At 43.6% G+C, this 27,609-nt stretch overlaps 1 protein-coding gene across 1 annotated transcript in view; it reads left to right on the top strand.

Annotated features, from left to right (window-relative positions):
- The first annotated feature begins 4,913 nt into the window (after window positions 1–4,913).
- LOC145415017 (reelin-like) overlaps window positions 4,914–27,609 on the top strand; it is a 492,696-nt gene continuing 470,000 nt past the window's right edge. The window contains exons 1-5 of the mRNA XM_080284434.1: window positions 4,914–4,987; window positions 5,255–5,440; window positions 5,783–5,894; window positions 24,329–24,487; window positions 25,106–25,227. Coding sequence (XP_080140560.1) covers window positions 4,914–4,987; window positions 5,255–5,440; window positions 5,783–5,894; window positions 24,329–24,487; window positions 25,106–25,227 — 653 coding nt within the window. The remainder of the gene's footprint in view (window positions 4,988–5,254; window positions 5,441–5,782; window positions 5,895–24,328; window positions 24,488–25,105; window positions 25,228–27,609) is intronic.

Here is a 27,609-nt window from a genome sequence, read left to right as displayed (position 1 = left end):
AGAGTGAATTTAGAGTCTGGTTTTGTTAATGGTTCCGTTATGGTTGGGTTGGTTGAGACACTACCAATGTCAGGTGTAACTTTCTTACTTGGAAATGATATTGGTGGAAGTTAAGTGTGTCCAGCTCCTCAGTTGTCTAGTGAACCAGTGACTGCGACCCAGGATTGTGATATCCCTGATGTGTTCTCTGCATGTGCTGTCACTAGGCCTAAGTCTAAAGTTACTGGTGACTTAGAGGGTAATGATGATGATGATGTTATCCTAGCTGACACTTTTCTTGCTAATTTGGACCACTCACCAGATGAGGCAGTACCCCGTAGTGTTGATAATTTGTCTCGTCAAGAGTTGGTTGAGTTGCAGGTTGCTGACCCTGAGTTGAAAGGTCTAGCTAACTCTGCTTGCAGTGAGGAAGAGTCAGCTGGAGCTTCTACTTGTTATTATATAAAGGCAGGAGTACTTATGAGAAAGTGGAGACCCTCAACAGCATCAGCCGACTGTGAATGGGAGGTTGTACATCAAGTTGTCATCCCTCGTGTTTGTAGGCAGGATATCATTAGAGTGGCTCATGATTCCAGTTTGGCAGGACACCTTGGAGTGAGGAACTCTGTGGTACGCATTTTGAAACACTTCTACTGGCCAATTATCTTCAGGGATGTTTCCTGGTATTGTAAGTCTTGTCACACCTGTCAAGTTGTGGGGAAGTGTAGTCAGACCGAAAAGGTTGCACCTCTAGTTCCCATTCCTCCTTTTGAGGCGCCATTCACCCGTGTGTTGGTGGATATTGTGGGCCCTCTTCCTAAGACTTCTTCAGGATTTTCTTATGTGTTGACCCTGATTGATATGGCTTCTCGTTATCCTGAAGCCATTCCACTTAGAAATATCTCAGCAAAGAACGTGGTTAAGGAAATGCTGGGGTTCTTCACCAAGTTTGGTCTGCCCAAGGAGGTACAGTCAGACCGGGGAAGTAATTTCATGTCATATGTTTTCAAGCGGTCTCTGAAAGAGTTGGGCATCACCCAGATCACGTCTTCAGCTTACCATCCCCAGACCCAAGGAGCGTTGGAGAGATATCATCAAACACTCAAATCGATGCTCAGGAAATACTGTTTGGAACATCAGAAAGACTGGGATAAAGGTCTTCCATTCGTTGTATTTGCTGCAAGAGAATCTCCAAATGAATCACTGGGCTTCTCACCCTTTCAACTACTGTTTGGCCATGAAGAAAGAGGACCCCTTAAGCTACTCAAGGAATGCTGGCTGTCGGAGGAAGATGACGTCAACCTGCTGGAGTATGTGACGAAGTTCAAAGAACGGCTGTCCACTGCTTTACAGCTGGTGAGAGAGAATTTAGGAGCTGCTCAGGAGAAGATGAAGACTTGGTATGATAAGAAGTCCAGGTTACGCCACTTTCAGCCAGGAGATCAGGTTTTGATTCTGCTACCGGTGCATGGGCAACCTCTTCAAGCCAAGTTTAGTGGTCGTTATTTCGTGGAGAAGAAACTCAGTGATGTCAACTATGTCATCGCCACACCAAATCGTAGAAAGAACAAGCAACTTTGTCACATCAACATGCTAAAGTTATATCACAGGCGGGACGAAAATAACCCAGTCTGCACTGTAGCTGTTCCACCCGAGTCTGCAAGTGAGGCTCTCCCATGCAGTATGAGCCTGAGTGATAGTCTGGGGAAGAATCCTGATATCATGAATGATCTCCAGACTAAGCTTTCTCATCTAGCTCCCGAGGAAAGGCAGGAGTTTTCGGCATTACTGCAAGAGTACCCGCAAGTGTTCCGTGCCACTCCAGGAAGAACCACTGTGTTGATGCATGATGTCGATGTTGGAGACGCAAAGCCAATTAAACTGCCTCCTTACCGTGTGAACCCAGTGAAAGTTCCTGTCATCCAGAAGGAGCTTGGCTACCTGTTGGACCACAAGATGATTGATCCCTGTCAGAGCGAGTGGAGTTCTCCTGTCACTCTAGTCCCTAAGCCAGGTGGGTCACAGCAGCTTTGCATCGACTACAGACGTGTTAATAAGATAACCAAAACAGACACTTACCCTCTCCCTCGCGTGAAAAATTGCATAGACAAGATTGGAAAGGCTAGGTACATAAGTAAGTTTGATTTGTTAAAGGGATACTGGCAAGTACCTATGACTGAACGTGCTAGGGAGATCTCATGTTTTGTAACACTAGGAAAGACTTTTGCATGTTCTGTAATGCCATATGGTATGAAGAATGCACCAGCCACTTTTCAGAAGCTTATGAATGTTGTAACAGAGGGTTTGGCAGGGTGTGTTGTTTATATTGATGATGTATTAATCTTCAGTGACAACTGGAAAGATCACCGATGCCATGTCAGTAAATTTCTTGAGCATTTGGTTCAGGCTAATCTTGTAGCTAATTTATCAAAGTGTGAGTTTGGTCAAGCTAAAGTTCAGTACCTTGGGTACATAATTGGTGATGGACACGTTGCACCACCAGGAGCTAAGGTTCAGGTTATAAGTGATCTTCCCAGACCTAAAAGTAGGAAAGAGCTACAAAGATTTTTGGGAATGGTAGGTTATTACAGGAGATTTGTTCTTAACTTTTCAGTTCTTGTATCACCACTTACAGACCTACTGAAAAGGGAGTTAAATTTGTCTGGACCAATAACTGTGAATCCTCTTTCAGTAAACTTAAAGTTATCCTATTAAGTCAGCCAGTGCTCGCTACTCCAAATTTTGCTAAGCCTTTTAAGATGGCTGTTGACGCAAGTGATACAGGAGCTGGGGCTGTTTTGCTGCAAGAGGATGATCAGGGTATTGAACACCCTGTATCTTATTACAGTAAGAAGTTCACTCCACCTCAAAAGAACTACTCCATTATTGAGAAAGAGTTATTGGTCTTGATTTTGGGTTTACAGCATATTTCATTTTATTTGTGTTCTGGTTTTGACCCCATAGTGATTTATACCGATCATAACCCACTGAAATTCCTTAGTAAGTTTAAAGATAAAAATCAGAGATTGACAAGATGGAGTCTACTTCTTCAGGAGTATTCATTAGACATACAACATGTCAAGGGGAAAGAAAATGTTATTGCAGATTGCTTATCTAGACTTTAGACAGATTGTTATAGAGTAATAAGAAATTTCCTTTGTAAATTTCTTTTCTTTGTGGGGAGGTGTTACATAGCCTATGATTTCATCATCCTTTGTATAATTCTAATGTACAGTATGCTGCATGTTTGATCATGATTCGCCTCGTGGCTTCCATAGTGACCAGGCTTGCGTGTTCTACCTCACTCTCCCTTTCTCCATCTTATAGTAGAGTAAGTCGTTCTTTCTGTTGTTCAGAGCAGGAGTGTCAACTCTTCGTCCTTTGTGCCCTCATTTGCGCGTCCTTCTTGGAAGTTGAATCAAGCTCTGCCGGCCCCTATATAATGAGCTCAGTCTCTGCATTAGGGCCACTTAGATATACTCCTCATTTTGTTCACATCTCTGTCCTCCCCTGTATAGTGTATTATTATTTTTGTGAGTGCTCAGGAAGTCTCCAGCCATCTAGTTGCTGTATAATTTGAGTATAAGTGTTGTTACCATTTTCCTTGTTACCATTTTCCTTGTACTGTATGGCCTAAGGCGTTAATTCGTAGGCCTGGTAAGGTTTTTGTGATTCATGTAGAGTTTTAATGTCAGCCAATATTAATAATATTTTGTATCTGTAATAATATATCTTGCTTTAACTGAGCATTATCCGGTTTTCTCATTTATTAGGGCTGACTTAGATAAATTTTGCTCTTGCTAAATTCATGTTAATAGAGGCTATTGCAGTTAACCATATATGTAACCTGTTTTGCCATTAAATTATCCTTATGAGTCCTGAATGTTTAGTTGTTAGTTTGAGCATTAAACTTTAACTTGTAATTTTACCTAACTCTTTTGTTTTGAACCTGGAACTTTGCGGGACAGTAGTGATTTTAGTATTCTCACTTGAAGTGTTCATTATCTCTCTCTGTTCCCTAACAATACTGAAACTCGCGAAGTAACATAAAAGAGCAGTGATAATTAATAAGCAAAACAAAATGCTAAGTGGTGCTACGAAGCTTCCGATGCCACTATGATTACTGACCTAAGGCTCAACAGATCAGGGATACCAACCTGGCACGTAAACTCAGGTGTATATTTTCAGATCTCTTGTCCGCTGTGTCAAATTTGATCATGGTAAAAGAGTGCCGAAAATGTTTTAGTGTGTGTACAACACCAATCGTATGCAGTGCGAATCAGTGGCGTATACAGTATAGGGGGGGGGGGGCACTCGGCCATGGGCCCCCCCCCCTTTTGTCCCAGTAGGCCTACATATCTGCAGATCTAAATACGTATACAAGTAATCAATGAATTCAGCCGTAAAAATAGGCTGCTTGATTTCAAATGATCAATTTTCACACGACTTTAGTAATCTCTCTCTCTCTCTCTCTCTCTCTCTCTCTCTCTCTCTCAACTTCATTCATGCGAGTTATAGTTTAATATGCTCAATGTTTCATATACAGTACGCTCTCTCTCTCTCTCTCTAAGTCATTAATGCGAGTTTTAGTTAAATTTTTTAAATGTTTCATATAAAAATGAACATTGCAGCTTCCAGGAATATAGGAATCAACAATTGCATATGATCTACCAGTTTTATATATATATATATATATATATATATATATATATATATATATATATATATACTGGGTACTGTAGAATTCCCTATTAAAATATATACTGGGTACTGTAGAATTCCCTATTAAAATATATACTGGGTACTGTAGAATTCCCTATTAAAATATTTTTCAAACAGCTCATTTTTGTTTCAGCCAAGATACTTAAACTTCTTTATATTGTTTTGCCACTGAATATCAAATAAGTGCAATGTATCCCTCCTGAGGCCTCAACATGCCCATAATAGTGCTTGATTTCCAAAAAATTTCCTGGGGCGGCTTTCACCGCCCCCCCCAGATCCCCCAGCTGTAGAGGCTCGCTTCGCTCGCCCCTCCCCCTTTAAAAAAATTCTGGATTCACCCGTGTGCCTCCCCCCCCCCTCTTTCCACGGACCTATATACGCCACTGGTGCGAATTGCTTTTTTATAATGTTTCTTGCCGAGAGAGTTCAGGTTGTAGTCAGATATCTTCTTTGCTTCTTTTTTTGCCTTCACTTGCTCCCGGATATCATCATCCCACATCGACATGTGTAATGTAATGGCTAAGGTTGCATGATTTTTTTTGTGGTGATGCAGGTGGGGCCTGGTGACACTGCCGTTACCCTACCTGGCCCTCACGCCACACACGAGACTACGGGTACGGCAGCTGGAGGACAACCAGAGGATACGAACCAGATGGTGGGCACTGGACAACGTGTTTGTGGGCGCGTGTCCACAAGGCTGCAATGGACGTGGCCTCTGTCTACCTCAGGGAGGCTGTAGGTGCGTCCTTCACGTTTGTTCATGTGTTCACTGTCAAGACCTTTTTTTTTTTTTTTTTTTTTTTAATAGAAGCATGAATATCTCTTTCTTTTGCATCAATTCATGTCGAAGCCACACTTACATGTGTTTTCCCTGATTAAAATTAAGACAATGTGATCTAACGACCTCATAGTTTTCTAGATACACCGATCATCAATTGCACATAGTATATCAGTTTACAATTATTTTAACTGAAGGTCGTGTACTTATATTATCATAAGTTTAACGATTACTGGTAAGAAAATCGTTCGTGCCTCCGATGTAGTGTAAACTGAGTGAAGGGATAATGTGACGATGTTGCAGGTGTCAGTACGGATTCAGCGGGGAATCATGTGAGATGTCTGATGTGGCCAACCCCCTCTACGTGTCCGAATCTTTCAGTTCTTCCTTCCCAACCACTGCCAACATCCTCAAGGTAACACTCGTTCTCATGCTTAACTCGTTGGTTTCCTGTACTGTTCCATCACTCTCCCTTAACTCTTGCTATTGTGCTGGACGCTGATTTTAATTCTCTGCCTGCGTGCCTGTCTCTACTTCGGACGAGCAGCACCCCCAGGTCTGTACTCTCTGTCTGTCTGTCTGTCTGTCAGTCTGTCTCTCTCTCTCTCTCTGTCTCTCTGTCTCTCTCTCTCTTCTGAACAGTTTTCTCATTCACGAGCTGTTTCTCGTAAAAGGACATCACCCTCGGCTGGATCACATGCCTCCTTGTGGTTCTGATAACACTGCATGTTAGACACACACACACACACACACACACACACACACACACACACACACACACACACACACACACACACACACACACACACACACACACACACACACACACACACACACACACACACAAAGATTGTAGAGTGACGACGGTAAATACAAATTTGTCAAATAGCCAAGTATGCTAGCAGTCCAGAACATACATTACCACAGATATAAGGTAGCCCTACGGGTACTACGGGTATCACATCATATTTCTCTGTATACTGTGCAGTGAAAATATTGTTGTTCGTATTTTGGTGGCCATTTTTTTTCCCACGTGAATCCGCTATTCGGCTCTTTCAAATGGTTCGCCCTTCTGGTACAGAAGTCAGGGAGGCCAGTAGTATGCCTCGCTTTCTAATTCAAAATATTTCTTTGCCGTCACTCACTCTGATATCCGTGTGTGTGTAAAAGAGATTGTTTGTTCATCTGTCTGTGTGTCTGTCTGTCTGTCCTCTGTGGAAATGGAGGGGAGTGCGTATAGTATTCTCTAAGCAGCTCTAAGCAGTATAACTATCTATGCCGAATTTAGATGTGCCCATTACAGTCGCTAAAATTTTGCAAAACGCCACAAAACTTGCAAAAAGGTGGATTTTCGTAGAGTCCAGCTGTTGGTCCAAGTTGGCACTACACCTTTCTCGGTGCATCCAAGAACCCTTTTTTTTTTTTTTTTTTTTTTTATCGGGACAGAGCAGGCTGGACGAACAGACACTCACATGTACCTTTGAGGGTTGGGCTCAAAGAACATAATTCGTATATATATATATATATATATATATATATATATATATATATATATATATATATATATATATATATATATATATATATATATCTATATATCTATACTGTATACTGTATATCTATATCTATCTATCTATCTATCTGTACACACACACACACACACACACACACACATATATATATATATATATATATATATATATATATATATATATGTTAGATAGATTGGTAGGTAGATAGAAATAAAGATATAAAAGAGAATGGAGAATGATTGTTTGTTTGTGTGTCTGTCTGTCCATTGTGGCCACCGCAGGAAAAGCTAATACAACTCTTTAAGCAGCTGTCACAGGTGTAAATTTTTCCGAGGAAATTAAATGTGTATTTTGGTGCTGCTAAAGTGGTGCCCGGATGGCCAAGATTTGCAGAACTAATTAGAAGTAATCAGGTCAACATGGTGGAAACATGGCAGCCAAGTACCGTAGTGTTCATTACTTTGACAACAACGGGGTCGGGTGAGAGGACAGTTTTGTGAAGTGGGGTGGGTGGGTGGGGTGGGAGGGCAAGGATGAGTGGATGGGTGGGTGTGCAGGGGCAGGGGGGATGGAGTGAGTGGGAGGGTAGAAAAGTGGCTGTGGTGGGATAGCGTAGGTGGGTGAATGAGTGGGCAGGATGGGTGAGTGTGTGTGTGAGCAGGGTGGGTGGAAAAGTGCTGGGTGGGTTGGTAGTGGGGAAATGGGTTCATGGTAGTAATAGGACAATGTTGAATATATCCCGAGAGATATGAACCCAAGGCAGGAACACAGGTTCAGCCAACAATATGGGACCCCGGGGGTCTAATACTACATAGGAGTGGCCATTCAGGATCCCAGGCAGTGCCGGTATGCATGATCATTGGGTTTTACCCGGGCAAGGCCGGGTACCTCTGCTAGTATTATTTTAAGGAAATTCTTTTGCAGTTTAATATCTGTGTACATACTGTACGATTTTGTACAAAATTGTAGAACCATCATATAATTCTCTGTTCGCAATATTGATACTTAGCCTACTGTTCAAGATTACAATATAACTGAAACATAGTATTATACGCAGACGGCAACGTTATTGTCCAGTGTTGTGTAAGCTACTTAATTATTATCTTCTTTAGGTAGAAAGGACCAGTGGTTGCAGTACTGAGCAGATGCGCCTCATTTCCCTACCAAGTTGAGCAGCCTTAGAGAACTAGGATAAGTGTCCATTACACGCTATTGATCTGGTTTTAACTTGACAGAGCCTATTTTACTCCCACACCTTATGAAGAACAGGGAGGCTTTAGGAAGGGAAGAGGTTGTGTAGATCAGATATTCATTCTTAGATCTTTAGTGGAAAAGTTTCTAGAGAAGGGAAAGAAGTTGTATGCGGCTTTCATGGATTTGGAGAAAGCATATGACAGGGTGGATAGACAAGGATTGTGGAAAGTGTTAAGAATATATGGAGTAGATGGGAAGTTGTTGAATGCTGTGAAGAGTATGTACGATGGAGCGAAGGCTGCAGTGCGTGTGGATGGTGAACTAAGTAAATTTTTCTCTTTGAAAGTTGGGTTGAAACAGGGATGTGTCATGTCTCCATGGTTGTTCAATCTGTACATGGATGGGGTAATAAAAGAGGTACAAGGTAGGGTAGTGGATGTTGGAGTGGCCTTGGTGAGAGAGGATAGTGTTTGGAAACTCCCTATACTGTTGTTTGCAGATGATACTGTGTTGTTGAGTGAAGACGAAGGGGAGCTGCAAGGCTTGGTGGATGAGTTTGAGAGAGTGTGTAAGAAACGGAACCTAATGGTGAATGTAGGGAAGAGTAAAGTGATGGTCTTTGAGAGAGGTGAAGTTAGTGAATGTACAGCGAGGTTGGATGGTGAGGAATTGGAAAATGTGAGTACGTTTAAGTATTTGGGTAGTGTGATGAGTAAGGATCGAGGTTTGGAGGGTGAAGTGCTTGAAAGGGTACAGCAGGGAAGAAAGGTTGCTGGTTCCTTGAAAACAGTGATAAGAAACAGGGAAGTGAGCATGGAAGTGAAAAAGTTACTACATGACAGTATTGTGATACCAACTCTAACGTACGGAAGTGAAGCTTGGACATTGTTGGAAGGACACAAGTCAAGAGTGAGAGCAGGGAAATGAGTTATTTAAGAGGAGCCTGTGGAGTCACGTGGAGAGACAGGCTGACGAATGAGGATATAAAGGAGCGTTGTGGTGTGGATGTGGATGTGATAGGAAGCGTTATGAGGAACACACTGAGGTGGTTTGGCCATGTGGAGAGGATGGAGGGTGAAAGACTGACGAAGAGAGTGTATGTGAGTGAGGTGGAGGGGGGAAGAGGGAGGGGGAGGCCGAGGATGAGATGGAGGGATGGGGTGGAGAGATATATGAGAGAGGGGGGTGTGAGTTGGGAGCAGGGCAGTGAAATGGCGGGGGACAGGGCGACTTGGAGGCGATTTGTTTGTGGCCACCCCAAACGGGATTGAGGCGTCTGGCAATAGATAGATAGATAGACCTTATGAAGGGCAGTCATCACTATACTAACTGTATACCGTACCCATATCATTTCCACACTTTTTTTTTTTCCGCAAAATCACGAAATTTTCTTTCCTTATTACCACGGGAATCCATCGCACCGTTGCATTAATGTATTCCTCTGTGTGTGTGTGTGTGTGTGTGTGTGTGTGTGTGTGTGTGTGTGTGTGTATCAGTATCATTGGTAATAGGTCTTTGGCCTTCTCATCTGATCCTTCTGAGCATGTAGGTCGCACAGAGGTGTGAGGAGTGACTGGTAGCCGAGGTGAGAAGGGTATTGATGGTGCAGGAGTAGAAGGCAGGATTTAAGTTAACGACGTAGTTTGAATGGAAGAGGTATGTGATGCAAATCATGGTTCGTATATTGTTCAGGCACAGTCACGCTGTGGTGAGGTACTACCACATTTCGTCGTGTAGGACAGTTCTACTCGGGTTGTTAAGTTGGTAATAACAACAAGGAAAGAGGTCAAAGTGATCATCGCTGGTATGGCAAAGTGGCAAAGGGAAAGAAGACTGGAATCAAATAATAATGTATTTCAGTTCTAATGCTCTCTGTAGCATTTGCCGAAACTGGGTAATATCAGCAAGCATTGCCTCGAAGTCAGCATTCAAATATTCTGGGAATGTATTCGGATTTCTGTGTTACTACCAACATAAACCGATATCTTACCTTACCCCGAGGGAAGCAACACATCCACCCACCTACCCAAAGCCCACCTGATTCATCAACCCATCAACTCACCCCTATCCACCCACCCATCCACCCTGCGCTACCCCACACCACCCTATTCCACCTCAACCCGACTTGCATATTGCCTGCCCACCCTTGCCATCCACCTGACCACCCAGCCAACCTTTCCACCCACCTAAACAACCCGGCCCAACCCATCCAACCAACCTGCCACACCAACCCAACCCAACCCAGTCTGCCCCATCAACCTAACCCGACAAGCCCGACAACAACCTCACCCACCCTCCCGCCCCACCACAGCCACCTATCCCAACACGGACTCCAAGCCACCCCACCATGACTACTCACTATGCTCGCCCACCATGCCCATCCACCCACCCACTCACCTATTCTCCCGGCCAGCCACCCCACCCACCTTATCCCGACCATGCATCGTGCTCAAACACCCTGGCCATCCACCCTGCAGAGCCACCCTACCAACCTACCCTGACCACCCGGTCCACCTTTCCACCCCACTAACCCTGCCAAACCAACTTGTCCCATCAATACGACGCAAGAAGCCACCCACTCTGGCCACCCACCCATCCATCCCACCCACGTAACCATGCTCACCCCACCCACTTCCCAAACCCATGCCGCATGTCCTACAGGATTCCAACACGAGAGAGAGAGAGAGAGAGAGAGAGAGAGAGAGAGAGAGAGAGAGAGAGAGAGGAGGGCACAGCAGCTTTATAGCATAGACTAATATCTCATCTCATGACTGTCACGTAAAGGAGTAGAGTTGGGTAAGTATTGGTATACTGCATGTATAGACGGGGAGAGCGTACAGAACCCAACCAAGGACGGTGGACCAAGGTATGAAGATAGGGACAAACCTCCCACCAGTTTGTTTACTCCTTCCCGTACTGTTCCTTCCACCTTCAGAACAACAGTAACACATCTGGATATGTCAGACTTCGCATAGTTATTTCATTACTGTGTGACTATCAGTAAACAAATAAAAAAGTGCACATAAGGTAGGGTGTATGTCCACGATGTGTGTGGCTAGTGCATACGAGTATCTCATGAACCCCTCTTTGCGTCTGCTGGTGTTTGAGAGAGGTAGGGAACTACCGAACGTATGGTTTGCCATAGAGAGACGGGGAACTGCTGAGCGTATAGTTTGCCATAGAGAGATGGGGATCTGCTGAGCGTATGGTTTGACATGGAGAGATGAGGAACTGCTGAGCGTATGGTTTGCCACAGAGAGAGAAAGAGAGAGAGAGAGAGAGAGAGAGAGAGAGAGAGAGAGAGAGAGAGATGGGGAACTGCTGAGCGTATGGTTTGCCATAGAGAGATAGGGAACTGCTGAGCGTACGGTTTGCCACAGAGAGATGGGGAACTGCTGAGCGTATGGTTTGCCATAGAGAGATAGGGAACTGCTGAGCGTACGGTTTGCCACAGAGAGATGGGGAACTGCTGAGCGTACGGTTTGCCATAGAGAGATGGGGAACTGCTGAGCGTACGGTTTGCCATAGAGAGATGGGGAACTGCTGAGCGTACGGTTTGCCATAAAGAGATGGGGAACTGCTGAAGATACGGTGAGCCACAGAGAGAAGGGGAACTGCTAAGCGTAATTGTTGTCACAGAGAGATGGGGAACTGCTGAGCGTATGGTTTGCCACAGACTCAGCTGTTCCTCATGCTGTTGCATCCCATCTCGTCTGTAGGATATCCATGGCCTAAGATCGGAACGCTTGGAGCCCGTGTCTTCTCGGTAACACTTATTCCTGCCTCATAAATTTTATATTCTCTCAGTTCCCTCATTTCCGGCCTGTTCATCTCCCCATCCTGTGTATACATCCTTTGTCTTGCTCTTTCTCCCTCCTTGATCATTGTCCCCATTTTTCCATTGCACCTGCTTTACCACTGTTAATAATGTAGATACGGAATGTGTTGGATGAGGGTCCAGTGTAACAGTAACTTTGTCCTGTGGTGAGCAGTGATTAGGTAAGCGTGTCAGTGTGACGCTTTGAGATGGTGCGGTGGCAGGAGGTAAGAGAGAGTGGAGGATAAGAGAAGGTGAAGTGTGTATGTGTGGATGGCTGCAGGATGGAGGATGGAGGTTGCATTTTGAAAAAATAGAGCAACATTTAATTGATCTAATCAGTATTAATGTAATCATACAGTTCGTAGGATAATGGCCTATGTTTGTCATGCAGCTATTCGTTTGATGTTAGTAAGGGTGATGAAATATCAGGTCTTATCGAAATGATGAGAGGCTGAAGCGGTACCGTAACCAGGAAACCCCCTTGGTGCTGCAAACAATGTTTATTCACCATAGGAGAGGCCACATGTAGTGAAGGGTTTAATTGAAGGACATACGTAACCCCTTGATTTCGGAGACTCTCACCCAGGCTAAATAAACTGATCTGGCGATAGCAAGGATTATATAATTGTCTTCACAGGTGAAAATTCCTTTTACGCTTGATTAATCCTATGACATACCGCAAAGGTCTAAAGGACTTATGGATAAGTAAAGATAGATTTATGCATGACCCTTAACCCGCTAACCACTTCATATGGTTTGTTTGGAGGTGGTGGGAGGAGTGTGGAATCGCCTGTGGCACTCAAGGGAGAAAATTTTTGTAGTTCACCACTCATCCTTGCCTGATTGTAGTTGTTATATGCTCCCTCACTATTATGTCATCTGTATCTGATCCACAGCAAATCTCTTTTCTCTTTTGCGTTTCTACAATTAGTATTAACCATTAGTGGTACGTGGGGGCGCTCACCGTCCATTCACTTGATGTAGTGCTGCTCTCGGATGGCTGCGCTCTCCTCTCTTCCTTCCTTCCTTCTGTCCTCTTCTGTCTTTTTTCCTTCATTGTTTCCTCTTCCTTATGCCTACGGGTGACTCTACACTCCCTGTTCTGTCTGTTTCCTTCATTCTTTCCTCTTCCTTTTTCCTATGGGTGACTCTACAGTATACTGAGTGACAAGTCAAATGGTTTCCTGTACACCAGGAAATTTTTACTACTCTGGGTGGTAACCATATAACCAAATTTTGGCACCTGGTGGTTTAGTGGGTAATTGAGGCACTCTAATCGGATTGAGCCTGTGCAGGTTTATATCCAAGGGATGGTTGGGGTTTATTGCTCACGTAATGCCACTCAGGGATGAGTGAGGCTGCTAAGCTCCTCGTGGGGCGACACAGGATTAGATGATGATGTTGATGGTGATGATGATGATGATTAAACCATTTCTTTATCCTTATTACCGTTTCTTTGCGCTGTGGGACACAATTCTGGACTCCTGTTTCATAAAATCAACAGAATATTTATATATAACATTTATGTATTGTCCTCTTAGCCCCTTTTTCCAATCTATTTCTCTAAAGTACTTCTTTAGGTCGTGATAGTTGACCATTTTGTAGTTTAGCCTCTTTTTGTACTGTTCATTATCGTTAACTATATCATATGCTATCCTGAAATTGCAGTCTAACACTGCGTGGTCACTTTTGCCAAAAAGGGGTGATCGATTGTATTGTCAGTTTCATTTTCTTGTCTAGTAAATATGAGATCTAATAATGAGGGATCTTCTGATCCTTTTTTTTCTGGTGTTTTTCTTTACATGTTTTGTTAGGAAAAACTTCTGTACAAAAGCCAGGAGCTTTTGATCCCAACAGCATTCATAGCTTCTTACATCTAGAGTGTTCCAGTTTATATTTGTGTTGAAATCTCACGTTAGTATAATTCTTTGAATTATTCTTCTGTTCTATGTGCTGTAGTAGGGCTCTTAAATTCGGTATTGTACTTTCTGCCGGGTCTTCATATTCACCTCTATCCCATATGTTTGTCTTGGGTGGCATATATAGATTTGCCACATTTATTTTCCCTTCAGATGTGCTAATCTCTACTGCAATTAATTGTATTTATGAGGGTGTGTCTTGTTCTATCTGTCTGACCTGGTGTCTTTTCTTTGTTAATATCATAACTCCATCTTTCAAGTTTCTTTCTTCTCCAAATATTATATTCATCAAAATTTAAGGATTCATCGGATATCCCTGGGGTTAATTTTGTTTCTGCTAGACAAATAATATGAAAATCCTTTACTCTGGTATAGTCTCTCATCTCTAAATCGCTTAAAGGCCGCTTGCGGCGGCCTCCGCTCGATGTCGTCACTTCCTGTCTTCAGTTAGAAAGGAGTCATAGCTCGGGAACCTGTGGCCTGATTGGACTGGAAATAGTTATATTCTTCAAGTTAGAGCATTTTAACGGTACCTTGCTCTAACAGAAATTGCACTACATTCGCCGGTTTTTGCTGTGTTATGGTAACAAACAAACAAACATACAGAAATCGGATCATTATAATATAGATAATTTGGATACCATTCCATCTACATTTGAGTACATCAGTTGCGTCATGTTGTTTACATACTTGACATTGGTTGAGTCTACTACCCTACTTTTTTTTTAGTCCCAGCCTTTTATGTGCGATTTTCTCACTGGTAACCCTATTACTTTGTGTGTGTGTGTGTGTGTGTGTGTGTGTGTGTGTGTGTGTGTGTGTGTGTGTGGTTAAGCAGAGCTTGTGTTTGTTTTAACTATTTCTCTCAGAGATTACTAACACAGATTGTGACACTGAATAGCGTTTTTGTCACGTTATCATTGATGAATTAAATATCACGGTGTAATAAAATCGTTGCATTTTCCTTTTCGTCTTTATTTATTACTCCCAAATTCCATACCTCGTTATTGTGCCTACTTATCCCACCCCAACCCTGCCAGCATAAATATATCTCGACTGCCCTCTCCCCTTGACAGCGATGCGCGTACACACACACACACACACACACACACACACACACACACACACACAGAAAGAGAGAGAGAGAGAGAGAGAGAGAGAGGGGGAGAGAGAGAATAATCACACTTTATTTTCCATGCATGTGGAAGTGATAATTTTCTTGACCAATATTTTTGACATTATGGTGTTGTTTGCGTAGTTTCTGTAGAAATGACATTAACACTTTATGGTCATATTATAACAGGACTAGTGCGTTGCAGACTGCAAGGTGGCGGTAGTGGGACAAGGTGACGACGTTGAAATTCCGGAATCTAGGTGTTATCATTGGGCGGTGTTTCAGTCTGTACCTGCCTCCATACACTGCTGGCATGAGGAGGTAGCCTGTAGAAAGACAACACCTCGGTTTGTTAAGTGTTGCCAGTTCGTTAGTTACCACTCCACACTGAATAATGAACGAGCAGACGAACAACTTAAAATTATAATATAGCATAATATGCATTATGTACACCCTTAAGAATTTGTCCTGAACAAAGAAACGCATTGGAGAGATGGCTCTTGGTGCATGGGTGGTTCACAATACTAAACTGCCGCACCAGGGAGGATGAGTTTCTGACACACAGTTATTGCTCCAGCAAAGGTTTGACACGAATTTTTTACCTGAAAATATAAACTGCAAAGTTTTCGTAGTTCTCTGCAGTTATTAACATCGGAAACAGGCCAAGATTTATACACGAAAATATGAAAACTATACATTTACCACAGTGGTTAGATTGCGGGTAGTGGCACCCCACCTGTCTGGGATGGAGGCCAGCGATAGCTGAAGTGTAATCATATTCGCCCATCTAGCAGGGTGTAATATAGTATAAAGCTCTAATCTTGAGGGCACTGATTTAATCTAGAGGCCCACAGAAACAGTCAAGCTACAATCATGCCGATAACGATAAATAACAAAGAACGACGAGGATCAGAGTTAGGAAAGATTAGGGTGGCTGATAATAATAAAAATTTATCGTGCTTAAATCATAGCTGAGGTTCAAAGTTAGTATTTAAGCATCATATCGGGAAAATTATATTACATATTTACATTGAATTACTATTATGAGAGATGCAATGGAGGAATAACATACATAAGTCATGTTCACAACCGTTGTTGTTCAGTTTTAGTAATGATATAAAGATTATGTGACAGTAGTAGTTCAACCCTGGTCTGTCTGGTCAAGTGGATCCATCAGCCACAGGCAAGCAATTGCCCCGCTGGGATGGCCGTGCAGTAAACCAATGTTCCCCTCCGGTGAACGGCACATTGCAGTGGCGAGGCGCGGGTAAGAGTGTGGAGGTTCGGTTATTGGACTAACGGCGCTTTTGCGTTTCTCCACCCAGTGGAAAAGTGGCACAGAAGTGGCTCTAAATCACCCCGTTACTTGGTTATATGGTTACCACCCAACGTTAGTTAATGTTAAAGAAAAAAAAAGTATGCAGGTCACTTAGTGTAGCCACCAAAGGAGAAGTAGGTAGCACTACATCGAATGAGTGGATGATGGTCTCCACCACCTATCATTAAAGTTGTTATTGAACAACCTTGGTCTGTCTGGTCGAGCAGACCCACCAACCGCAGGCAAGCAATCGCCCTGCATGGCCAACCCGTGCAGTGAACCTATGTTGCCTTACGGTGTCGATGCGTGGGGAAGGCCATGCAGCTTGGTTCCCGGATGGACGCTGCAACACCCAGTTAACATGGGAATCATAGAAACGCTGCCTTTCATTTACCAGAGCTCGTTTGCCAATAAATGTGTGTGTGTAATTCACCAGGTCGGTCAGGATCACTTGATGGTCGTGATTGTCAGCTTTTACCCTCCCGGAAGGGAGCTGGGAGCTCATATAGTCCGATCTAAGGGCAAGGCTGTGACCTTCACACACGCACACACCCATCCCCTTGCTCAAGGGGGACAGTAACCACCCACTTCGTCAGTGAAACTTTTCGCAACCTGAGCGAGACGCGAACTCCCGTCCACCAGTTGGCAAGCGAGAACATTACCACTGCACCAGCGAGCGGTGTGTGTGTGTGTGTGTGTAAGTGTTTATGCTGTGCTGGATGAACCTGTCCCGTCGTAAATTAGTAAAATAAATGTGACAGTATGTTATACTGTATATATTTTTTCTTATATGTTCCCATCCGTACCGTATTAATTATATTAGTGTAGTTAAATCCTTCGTTTTTCCTATCCATCTAGTCTCTTTACTCACCTCCAGCACCAAATCCCGTCAGCCTCCACACCTCCCACCCCCCACATCGTCCTAAAATTCCCCCGACTGCGCATCCTCCTCTCCCCACTGCTGGCTCGAAACGTGAGTCGACCAACTTAGGGTTCTCACTCACGGAAATATGGGACTGCCAACTATGTAACAGGTTGAAGTGCTGAAGGGTGTATTGCACGTGTAAGGTACACTTTTGTCTTCTGAAAAGCTTTTTTCTTTTTTTTTTTTTTGCGAGGAAGATGGAACCAAAGGCCATGAGCCCACAATAACAGTTCCTTCCAAGAGAAAAACAAAATACAAGAGAGAGCCAAATTCAAGATCCATTCATTTCGAGATTCCTAGACACACTGCGTTTGAAAGACTGGAGATCATAGGCAGCAGGAAGTACAGACAGAGGGAGATAGAAATACTATAATCTCAGACCTGTATGCTTAATTCATAGATCAGGGGTAATGTAACATATGTAATAGATCAAAAGGTGGCGAGGGTTAGGTGTCAGCAGGGAATGCACCTCAGATGTTAGTGGAAGTAGCTCTGTCTTGCCAGCAACCTAATGCAGATTTTTGTTCGTCTGTATTGGCATAAGTGTAGGAATTAAAAGGGGGGTTAAGGATCTTGAGAATAATTACAGTATGGCGACCTGCTTATTTTCAAACAAAGCTAGACAGCACTCAGAGACCGCATACCTCTGCCAACGCCAATAATATTTATGATTTATTGTAATTCCTCTTTCCTACCAGATGTTTCCTTTTATTGTTTCATATACCCAGTCAATTTTACAGTCATAGTCTGCCATGTTACACAGTCTCAGGGAGCACATAACTTCACCAGTGCCTATAAAATTATTTACTGGACCCGGAGCGGTGGCGTCTTCACCGTGGGTCTACCTCTCAGAGGCTGTTGAAGCAGATGAGGAGGACAGCATGGGGGCCAAACCACCGCAAACTCTCCCCCGGTCCCTCACGGGGCCCGAGAACTTGGGAGTGTTTTCGGTCTCCCGGGCAAGTACCACATTTCTCGGCACAACACATACAACAACACCGTTTCTTCTACACCGAGAAATGACGCCCCAGCGGTCATTGCTCGACGACTTCTTCTAGCTGGGGACATTGAGAGCAGTCCAGGACCCACCAACAAATAGGCCCTGTTCACACGAGGCGTTTTTAAATGCGGCGTTTTAAACGCGGCGTCTACCGTCGCGTTTCCTTGGCAGAAATAGTCAACCATATGAAAATCTCGAACCACTGAACAATTTCGCGGTAGGAAGGGAAATGTCTGATCGCGAGTTTTGACCAGCAGTTGAGAAAAATGCGCAGTGGCATGTGTGCAGTCCAATACACTACCATTGTCTTTGCTAACGTCCGTTAGGAAACGCACGATTGAAAACGCCTTGTGTGAACAGGGCCATACATACTGCATGTCCAACATGTTCAAAACCTATCACGTCGAGCCGACAGACAAAGGGTTCAGTTCAGTGCAATTCCTGCAAAACTGAACCCCAAACATTACATTGGGGGAGGCGGTGGCTGAATCGGTAGAGAGGCGGCTTGCAGTCCTGATGGACCCAGGTTCGAATCCTGGCTGGGGCAGGGGACAGTTTAAGGATTTGAATTTCATAAAAAGCAGACTTTCCTGATCTACCAGATGACCCGCCGACATGTCGTAAAAATACCCCCGCTAATACCAATACACCAGTCCTGTATGAGACAGCTCTAGCATGTATTCAATATGGACGGTGGGTGTTAGCGCCGAAGTGGTGACATGTGGAGGTGTAGGAGGACTACTGGGCCTTGGGATAGGCTACTGCCCCCAAGATATAGGCCCTGAAGCCTTTGCCCAGAGTCGGACACATAAAAAAAAAAAAAAAAAAAAAAAAAAAACATACACCTGGACCTGGTCCTGATGCTCCTTCCCCCCACCCACTAACCCCCCAACCAACCCTACTCCTACTTCCTCCACACCTCATCAGCCAAACCCACCGATCTTTCGCACACCATCCCAGTCCCCCAGCCCCTCCCATTCCACTCCATCCTAATCCACCCCAACACTTACCTCCATCACAACCTTCTCCTACCCCTTTCCCTCCACCCACACCACCACCTGCCTCCCGTGCCGCAGCAGCCAACACACAACACAGAAACAATATAACATCCCTCAATTAAACATAGATGGCATAAACACCAAAAAACAAGAACTCACACAATTCATCAGACAACAAAACATACACATTACCATCTTACAAGAAACAAAACTACACAGAACACAAAAAACACCTACATTTCATAATTTCACCACCGTTTGACAAGACCGGGCTGACGACGGTGGCGGCGGACTCATCACGCGGTACACAAATCAGTCAACTTCTCAGATACCAGTGCACACACAAAGTCACTTCTCCCCCCACATGACACCACAATCAATTAAAATAAGCACTGGTAACAAATCACATATAACAATCGCCAACACATACAGTCCCCCCCCCCCAGTTGTCCCCCACAATACCACAAAATTACTCTCCACAAATACACCACATCACTAACATACCCAACAACATCTTGGGTGGTGATTTCAACGCCAAGGCGTCGGCGTGGCATGTCAACAACCCTGACACAGAGGGCTTGTACTACAATCCCAAACAGATCATCTTATCATACTGAATAATCTCCATCAACATACCTATATTCCACACCAAGCCCTCTTCCTCCCATCATCCCCAAACATCTGCTCCCAAAACCTCGCCCCACAACATCCTGGAGAGTGGTCAAAACCCTTGGATCTGATCACCTCCCAATCGTCATCATTACTAAAACACGAATCACCCCACCTGGCTACAGACACACATACACTTATTATAAGAGAGCCAACTGGGAGGTCTTCACAACTGAAACAGAACAACATTTCGAAACATTAAACAGTAAACCCATCACAAACATCAACACCGCTGTGCACACTTTCAATACGATTATACAAAATGCAGACAAAAGACACATCCCTAGAGGCAACAAAAAGAAACACAATCCCAACTTCACACCAGAAATTCAAGGTCCCATCAGTCAATGGGACACAATACGACACTCCCCAACACCCCATACACAGGACACAGTACAACAAATACAAGAATTCAGCACTCAAATAAACAATATCAGAACAGCAAACACTAAACTAGAATAATTATCTCCAAACACTTGACCACAAATCAAACATCAGCAAATTCTGTAACACACTAGACAGCATCACACTGTCCAACAGTAATACTACACGATCACACGCTGCCATCGCAATAACAGACACCATACCTTCAAACAAACAAGCAAACTCTCTCATCAATCACTTTGCACATGTCAGCCATCTAAACTCCCATCGCGATGACCGACATATCATCTGACGTAAGAGACAGTTCCCCACAGACCCAGACTACACACCTTTCACTTACAATCAGATGAAGCACATCATCAGCAACCTTAAGCTCTCATCTGCCTGTGGACCAGGCAACATAAGCAATATTCACCTTAAACACCTTGGACCACAAGGCATACAAGCAGTCACCAACATATCAAACTACAGCTACTCACAAAACAATACCCAACATCTGGAAGCATGTTATTATCACTCTCCCTAAACCCAACAAAGACCCCACGTTACCTTCCTGACAGCCCCATCACACTCCTCTGCACCCCCTCTAAAGTCACCGAACGACTGGTACTACAACTAGTTACACCTCACCTCCCCCTAGCCCAATCACAACATGGTTTTAGGCCATTACACTCCACAAACACTTTTATTACAGACCTTACGCAGAGAGTTTTTGATGGCATGAATTAAGCTAGGCCACCACACAGAACATTCCTAGTCACACTAGACATTAGCAAAGCCTTTGATGCCATCCCCTGCCACAACGTCACAAACAAAATATTCAACACAAACATGCACAATAACACAAAAAGATGGCTGGCAAACTACTTAGCAGGCAGATGTGCACACGTAATATTTGCTGGTCAGTCGTTGAACATCAGATACTTCACAAATGGCGTCCCCCAAGGATCTGTTTTGTCCCCTACACTCTTCAACCTATAGATGCACAACATACCCACACCCCACACACCACAAATACACATACTGTAGCTTCCTATGCAGATGACATAACACTTACATGTACACACCAAAACGAACACACAGTTGCACACATCCTCCAACCTTACCTCAACACACTACACAAATGGTTCACGACAAACAGGCTCAAAATAGCCCCAAATCTGCAGTGACCCTTTTCACAAACTGGACAGCAGAACACAGTCACATTCCAAACCTCACCATAAACAACACTCCCCTACAACACACACACACACACACACACACACAAAATCCTTGGTGTAACATACAATACATCAATGTCATTTAAACAACACATCACAAACATTAAAAATAAAATAACACCAAGACTCATTGCCTTGAGGTCACTTGCCCATACAACATTTGGACACAACAAAGAAACCACCACCACAGTATACGAACACTATATCCGTTCAGTGATGAATTATGCAAGCCCTGCTTGGGCTTCTAACCTCACTAAAACACACTACAACACTCTACAGGCTATACAAAACAAGACCCTAAAAATAATCACAGGCTGCACAGCTACTACACCCACAGACCACCTACATGAAGAAACCAAAGTCCTCAAAGTCAAGGATCACCTAGACATTAGAGGCACCCAAATTCTCGTTACAAATCCATCCACTACACTAAATGGCAGCACATCCACACACACACCAAGGAAAATCAACACAACAACCAGCACATGACATCATACACAACACCGAGCACATGACATCATACACAAATACTGCATCCCCCCCCCCTCTCGCTCGCCTCAGACCAGCTTCCAGAAGCATATCCATACTCAAATTACTCGCCACTCCATTCAGTCATTTAAAGATAACACATAGCTGGATGCACTGCCTCCTGATATCCACCCTACTGAATCCTATCTCCCTTGTGAGGACAGGGTCCACCTGGCCAGGCTGAGATGTGGGCATCATCCAGCCCTCTTAAGTTACCAGAAAAGCCTGGATGACTTCGTCGCTGATGCCTGTCCAGAACGCAGCACAGCACCCCATACTATTAAGCATATTATGGAATCCTGCATTGCACACAGTCACCTGCGCCAACAACACAACATACACTCCTTGAGAGCTCTGTGGAAAGCCCGGTCTCGGCCATGGTCTTCCTTAGGGACTCGGGGTTGTTCGGCCAGACTGCCTAGGGAACAACTACTGCTCCTACTACTACATTTTTTATTCATTCTAGCATCCAGATCCAGATCTACCTCAAAATCTGATCAACTTTGCCTTGACTGCCCACCTCTGTCCCAAAATTCAACACAGTCTGATGGGAACTTTTTTAGACATCTTGTACACAAACGCACAGACATAATTGAACACATAACCCCAGCCCAACTTTTTTTGGCCGAGGAAAAAAAAAACACTTTAATCAAGATTCATTCATCAGGAGAAGCTTTGGCATATTATGCATGTTATTTCTGCATTCAGCTCCAGAGACACGTCTATCTTGGTATTTACAAGCCACAGAAAAAAAAAAAGTGATGAAAGAGTTCCATGCATGGGTTATGATACGCCTCTGAGGTAGCTTGATGCAAAAATCTACTCTGTAAGTAAATTATTTATGAGAAATGTTTCAGAGCCATATAACAGTGATCCGGCCAGGAGAACGAAACTTAGAGATGAGGGTCAAGTGCTCTTGCGAAATCCCTTCAAACAGAATACGTAGTTTTATTTTTTTTTCTACCCACATTGCAAGGCTGACGTGCATGAAGGAAAACTTTGTTTCAACCTTCACACAGCAAATATTGTTCAACCTACAGTTGCCTTCTTCACACAGAGTGTAGTCCCTCATCCTGTCCCACCTCTCACCACCATCCCAGTCCATTTCACTCACTCTTGTCAATCCCACTCTACCCGTTCCCTACTCCCTGCCCACTCACATCCTGCTTCACTTATGAAGACAAACGGGCTAAAAGTGATCAATAATAAACAAGACAAAGAACACCATTAATAGCTTCACCCACCTCTGCAGTTTTCTAAGAGGAAAGAAACACTTATTTACGGGGAGGTGACCCATGGGTTCCCACTCTGGCTAGAAACTGGTCATTGCGGAGGTCTACCACTGCAAAATGTTATGTTCCTTGGTTTAAATAATGGGCCTTTCTTACCCGCACTATGACTCCCAGGGGCCGCTCACCTATGGGGGAGGTGAACCTCATCCTGCCAAAAGCCTGGTCCTGATGGAAATCTATGACTGTGCAAAGTGTCGTTTTCCTTGGCAAGAGTCACAATGGTCGTGCATATTGGCAATGACCAGAACTCCTAGGGGCTGATCCCTCTTTCTCCGTGGAGGGCAGCCCTAGGGAGGTCCCAGATCCCTAAAACCAGGACCAGGGGCAGATCTCCCAATGTTCAGATATTCGTTTTTCTATCACTATCCTCCCCATAAGGCCTGGACCCCATCCTTTAAAAAGGCACAGTAACTTAGTGAATGACACAGATAGGAAAGCACTGTGTCTGATTTTACACTGTATTATTGATCCACTTGCTGATCTACAAAATAGGATTAGCTACCTCTCAAATTACATCTCAAACCGTCAGCCTGTTCCCTGGCCTTCAGCACCCCTCCCCCCATTCTCCATCAACTCTTCTGCTACGCAAGCAAGCAATCAGTAAAATTTTTGCAAAAAAAAAAAAAAAAAAAAAAAAATGTAAGGTACCATACATTTTTTGGAGTACAACCTCACATATCGTGCCAGCAAAGGTATCAGGTGCATCTAAATATACATTCTGAATCTATCATAAACTTGTAGTTTACGTACTATACTTTTACCATTCTTGTACTGATTAGCCTTGCTACCTTGACAATGCTGTAATGTACAATTTATTAATCTCTCACCCGTTCTCTATCTGAATGTGTGTGTGTGTGTGTGTGTGTGTATGTGTGTGTGTGTGTGTGTGTGTGTGTGTGTGTGTGTGTGTGTGTGTGTGTGTGCGTGCGCGCACAGATGAGCGGTGGCAGCAACAGTTTCCGGTGTGGCGTGGTTGGATATGGCACTGCTGCTGTGTTCAGCGGGCGGGGTCGACGCGCCCTCACTACTGTGGACGTCAACACCACTCGCGCTACACTCCTTCAGTTCCACTTTCTGGCCGGCACCCACAGCGATGTGAGTCACAGTCCCACCTCTTTACTCAGCACTTGTTTATATACAGTCTTGCACTTCAGACTGCTTGGGAATCTCCTTCCTGGGAAATCAAAATATTCCTCAAGAGAGTATTAGATTTTATTTTTCATTATAATGTTATACAGTTAAAAATGAAATTACCTCTTCTGCCGTCACTTTATATCACACAGCCTGTTTGATAACTGCATTTAGAATTATATGGATGTGTGTACCTTCAAGAAGACTGTTAACATTATTGTAGTCAGTGAATAAAATACTCTGGATTGTACAAAAGTTCCATCAGTAGGCTACTAAATACTGCACAAATACAGTTCGCAAAAGAATCATTACGAATTGATTTCTGAAAGTGAGCCTCAACGATGCTAGCCATGTTTCGGAGTGTCTGTCATTTCTGAGTTGCGAAAATTCAGGCTGATGGCACATTGTTTTATTATAACTTGTGACAACAGAATATAATCTATGGTAACACAAATTTGAGAAATATTGAAGTCTTCAGAACTCCTCGGTGTGTAATTCAAATGTTAAGAAAACCTTGATAATGATAATAATTTGTCTACTACACAAAGTAGATGAAGTAAAATAATAATTGTGTGTGTGTAGGTTGGAAAGTGTCCAGGGCCCGACGCAGCGAGTGAGAGCGTGTACGTGCACTACTCCTGTGACGGTGGAGTGTCGTGGCATCTGCTGCACACTCTGCTGCCTGCACGCCACAAGGAGCCCAGGTAACCACTCCACACATCATACTGACTGCCACACTACTCTTGCCCCCACTTTCTTCTGATTTATCATTTAATCCAAGGCTATACTTACCATCATCATCATCATTATCCACATCTCTTCCCACCGCAAGGTAGGAGAGGTAGGATCCGGGGAGCCAAAAAAAAAGTTGATAGAATGAGATACTAATCAAAGTTTGCCCAGTTGAATGACCCACACTCCCATTCATTTACTATTCAAACCCTCCAGAATCCTGTCTCTGCCTGATAGGTAAAACACATTCCACATGTTGCTTTGCATTCACCTGTCTGACAGAGTCAGCATGATCTCTTGTCAGTTCCCTGACCATGATAGTTCTCATACCTTTCTTTTACACACAATCATTGACCAATCCACCTTCTAGTCATTCATTCAGATATAACTTTTCACAACTACGTTTGCATCCATTCTCCCCACTTCTCCATACCATCATAGCACACTCTCTTGAGCTCTGATGTCCACAGACTTCCTTACCCCCTCATCTTTCACGAATCTCATTACAGTGAACTCTAAATTATCCAGCGTAATTCAGCCAACCACTGCACAGGGTACTGTAGAATGCTGAATATTGTAGAATGCCAGATACTGTAGAATGCAAGATATTGTGGAACAGTGGATATTGTAGAATCCTGGATATCAAAGAACACAGATATTGCAGAATGGTGGATATTGTAGAGTGGCAGATATTGTAGAATGGCGGATATTGTGGAATGGTGGATATTGTAGAATGGCGGATATTGTATAATGGTGGATATTGTATAATGGTGGATATTGTAGAATGCTGGCTATTTTAGAAGGCCAGAATCTGCAGAATGCCGGATATCACAGAACACTGGTTATTGCATGGTAGCTCCCCACTGGCTCAACATTCGGAGCTGAATTGGATATTGTGTTAATCCATCATGTCCGGCATATAGTCCCACCAACCCTTCTCTCAGCTGGGCATTCCTGAGAAAATCGTCTATTTTTAAACCTTCATACCTCAGCTAATACTTAACACAATATAAAAAACTGTCATAATTCTCAGCAATCCTTCGACTTCAAGCTCATGACCCCAAATTGTCCCTGAAGGGCATTTAGTCAGAGAGTGAGTGGAGAAAGGGGACAATTTTTGATATTTTTTTGCCTGTGTCCATATGCGTGGTAGATGTGCGTTGACACAACTAAGGCTTAGACTAGGTATCCACAATAATAACACTTGCAGAAGACTGCAATCCACCACAAACACCATTTCCATGTACTTTTTACAAAAATGTAGCGGGAGTGCTGCTGTGAGTCTGGTAACCATAGCAACGACCTTGAGGCAGGCTGCCTCAGGTACAGGTACATGCGCTTGCTTGCCTCACCGTCGCTTCACTACCGCTGTCCTACACACACACACACTCATGGAGATGTATGTTTGGCTTGCATTGTCGCTCGATTCTAGCACCGCTACGCCAATAGAAGTCTGGGTTTTACAACAACTGCTACAAATACTACTGCTACTATCATTACTACATTTACCACTAGTACAACTACTATTACTACTACAAATACCACTACTACAAATACCACTATTACAACTACCATTACTACTACTGCAACTACTACCACCAGCATGACTACTACAACTACTACCAATACTACTACAACTACTACTGCAACTACTACTACTACTACTACTGCAACTACTACTACTACTACTACTACTACTACTACATAAAATCTTAAAAAAAAAATATTGTGAAGAAAACAGTAATTCACTTACTGTCCATACTCGAATATATTTCCACTATAACAATTTTTTCTCTGTGATTTAGACTTTTTATCATAATAAATATACACACACGACAACTTTCAGTAAAAAATAAGGCACTGATTTGATCATGAAACAAACTTTTTGCTTCCATTATTCACATAAATAGAGACACAGCGGTGGTGTGAGACACCACATTTCCTCCTCCCTTCTCCCTCCCTCATCTCCCTTTCTTCACTCCACTATATTTTCCACTATAACAGATTTTTTTTTTTTCTGTGATTTGTAGTTTTTGATCATAAACATACACATGAAGATTTAAAAAAAAAATAGGGCACTGATTTCATCATGAAACAAACTTTCTGCTTCCATTGTTCATGTAAACACAGCGGTGGCAGAAGGCTTGATGCACCGTGTTTCCTTCTCCCTCCTCCCTACCTCCTCCACCTCCTCCCTTTCTCCATTCCCTACCTCCTCTTCCATCTCCTCATCTGTGCCAATATCCCTCTCTCCTGGATCGTCAATACCCGCTGAACCATTCCCATCATCGGAAATAGCAGATGAATGCACAGGGGGAAGCAATGGGCTCACAGTGGAGGACACATCCTCCACC

Source organism: Coenobita brevimanus, chromosome 101 (assembly GCF_032717465.1).
Source record: "Coenobita brevimanus isolate Jiangsu-jjx chromosome 101, ASM3271746v2, whole genome shotgun sequence".
NCBI lineage: Eukaryota > Metazoa > Arthropoda > Malacostraca > Decapoda > Coenobitidae > Coenobita > Coenobita brevimanus.
This window is presented reverse-complemented; position numbering and strand designations above follow the sequence as displayed.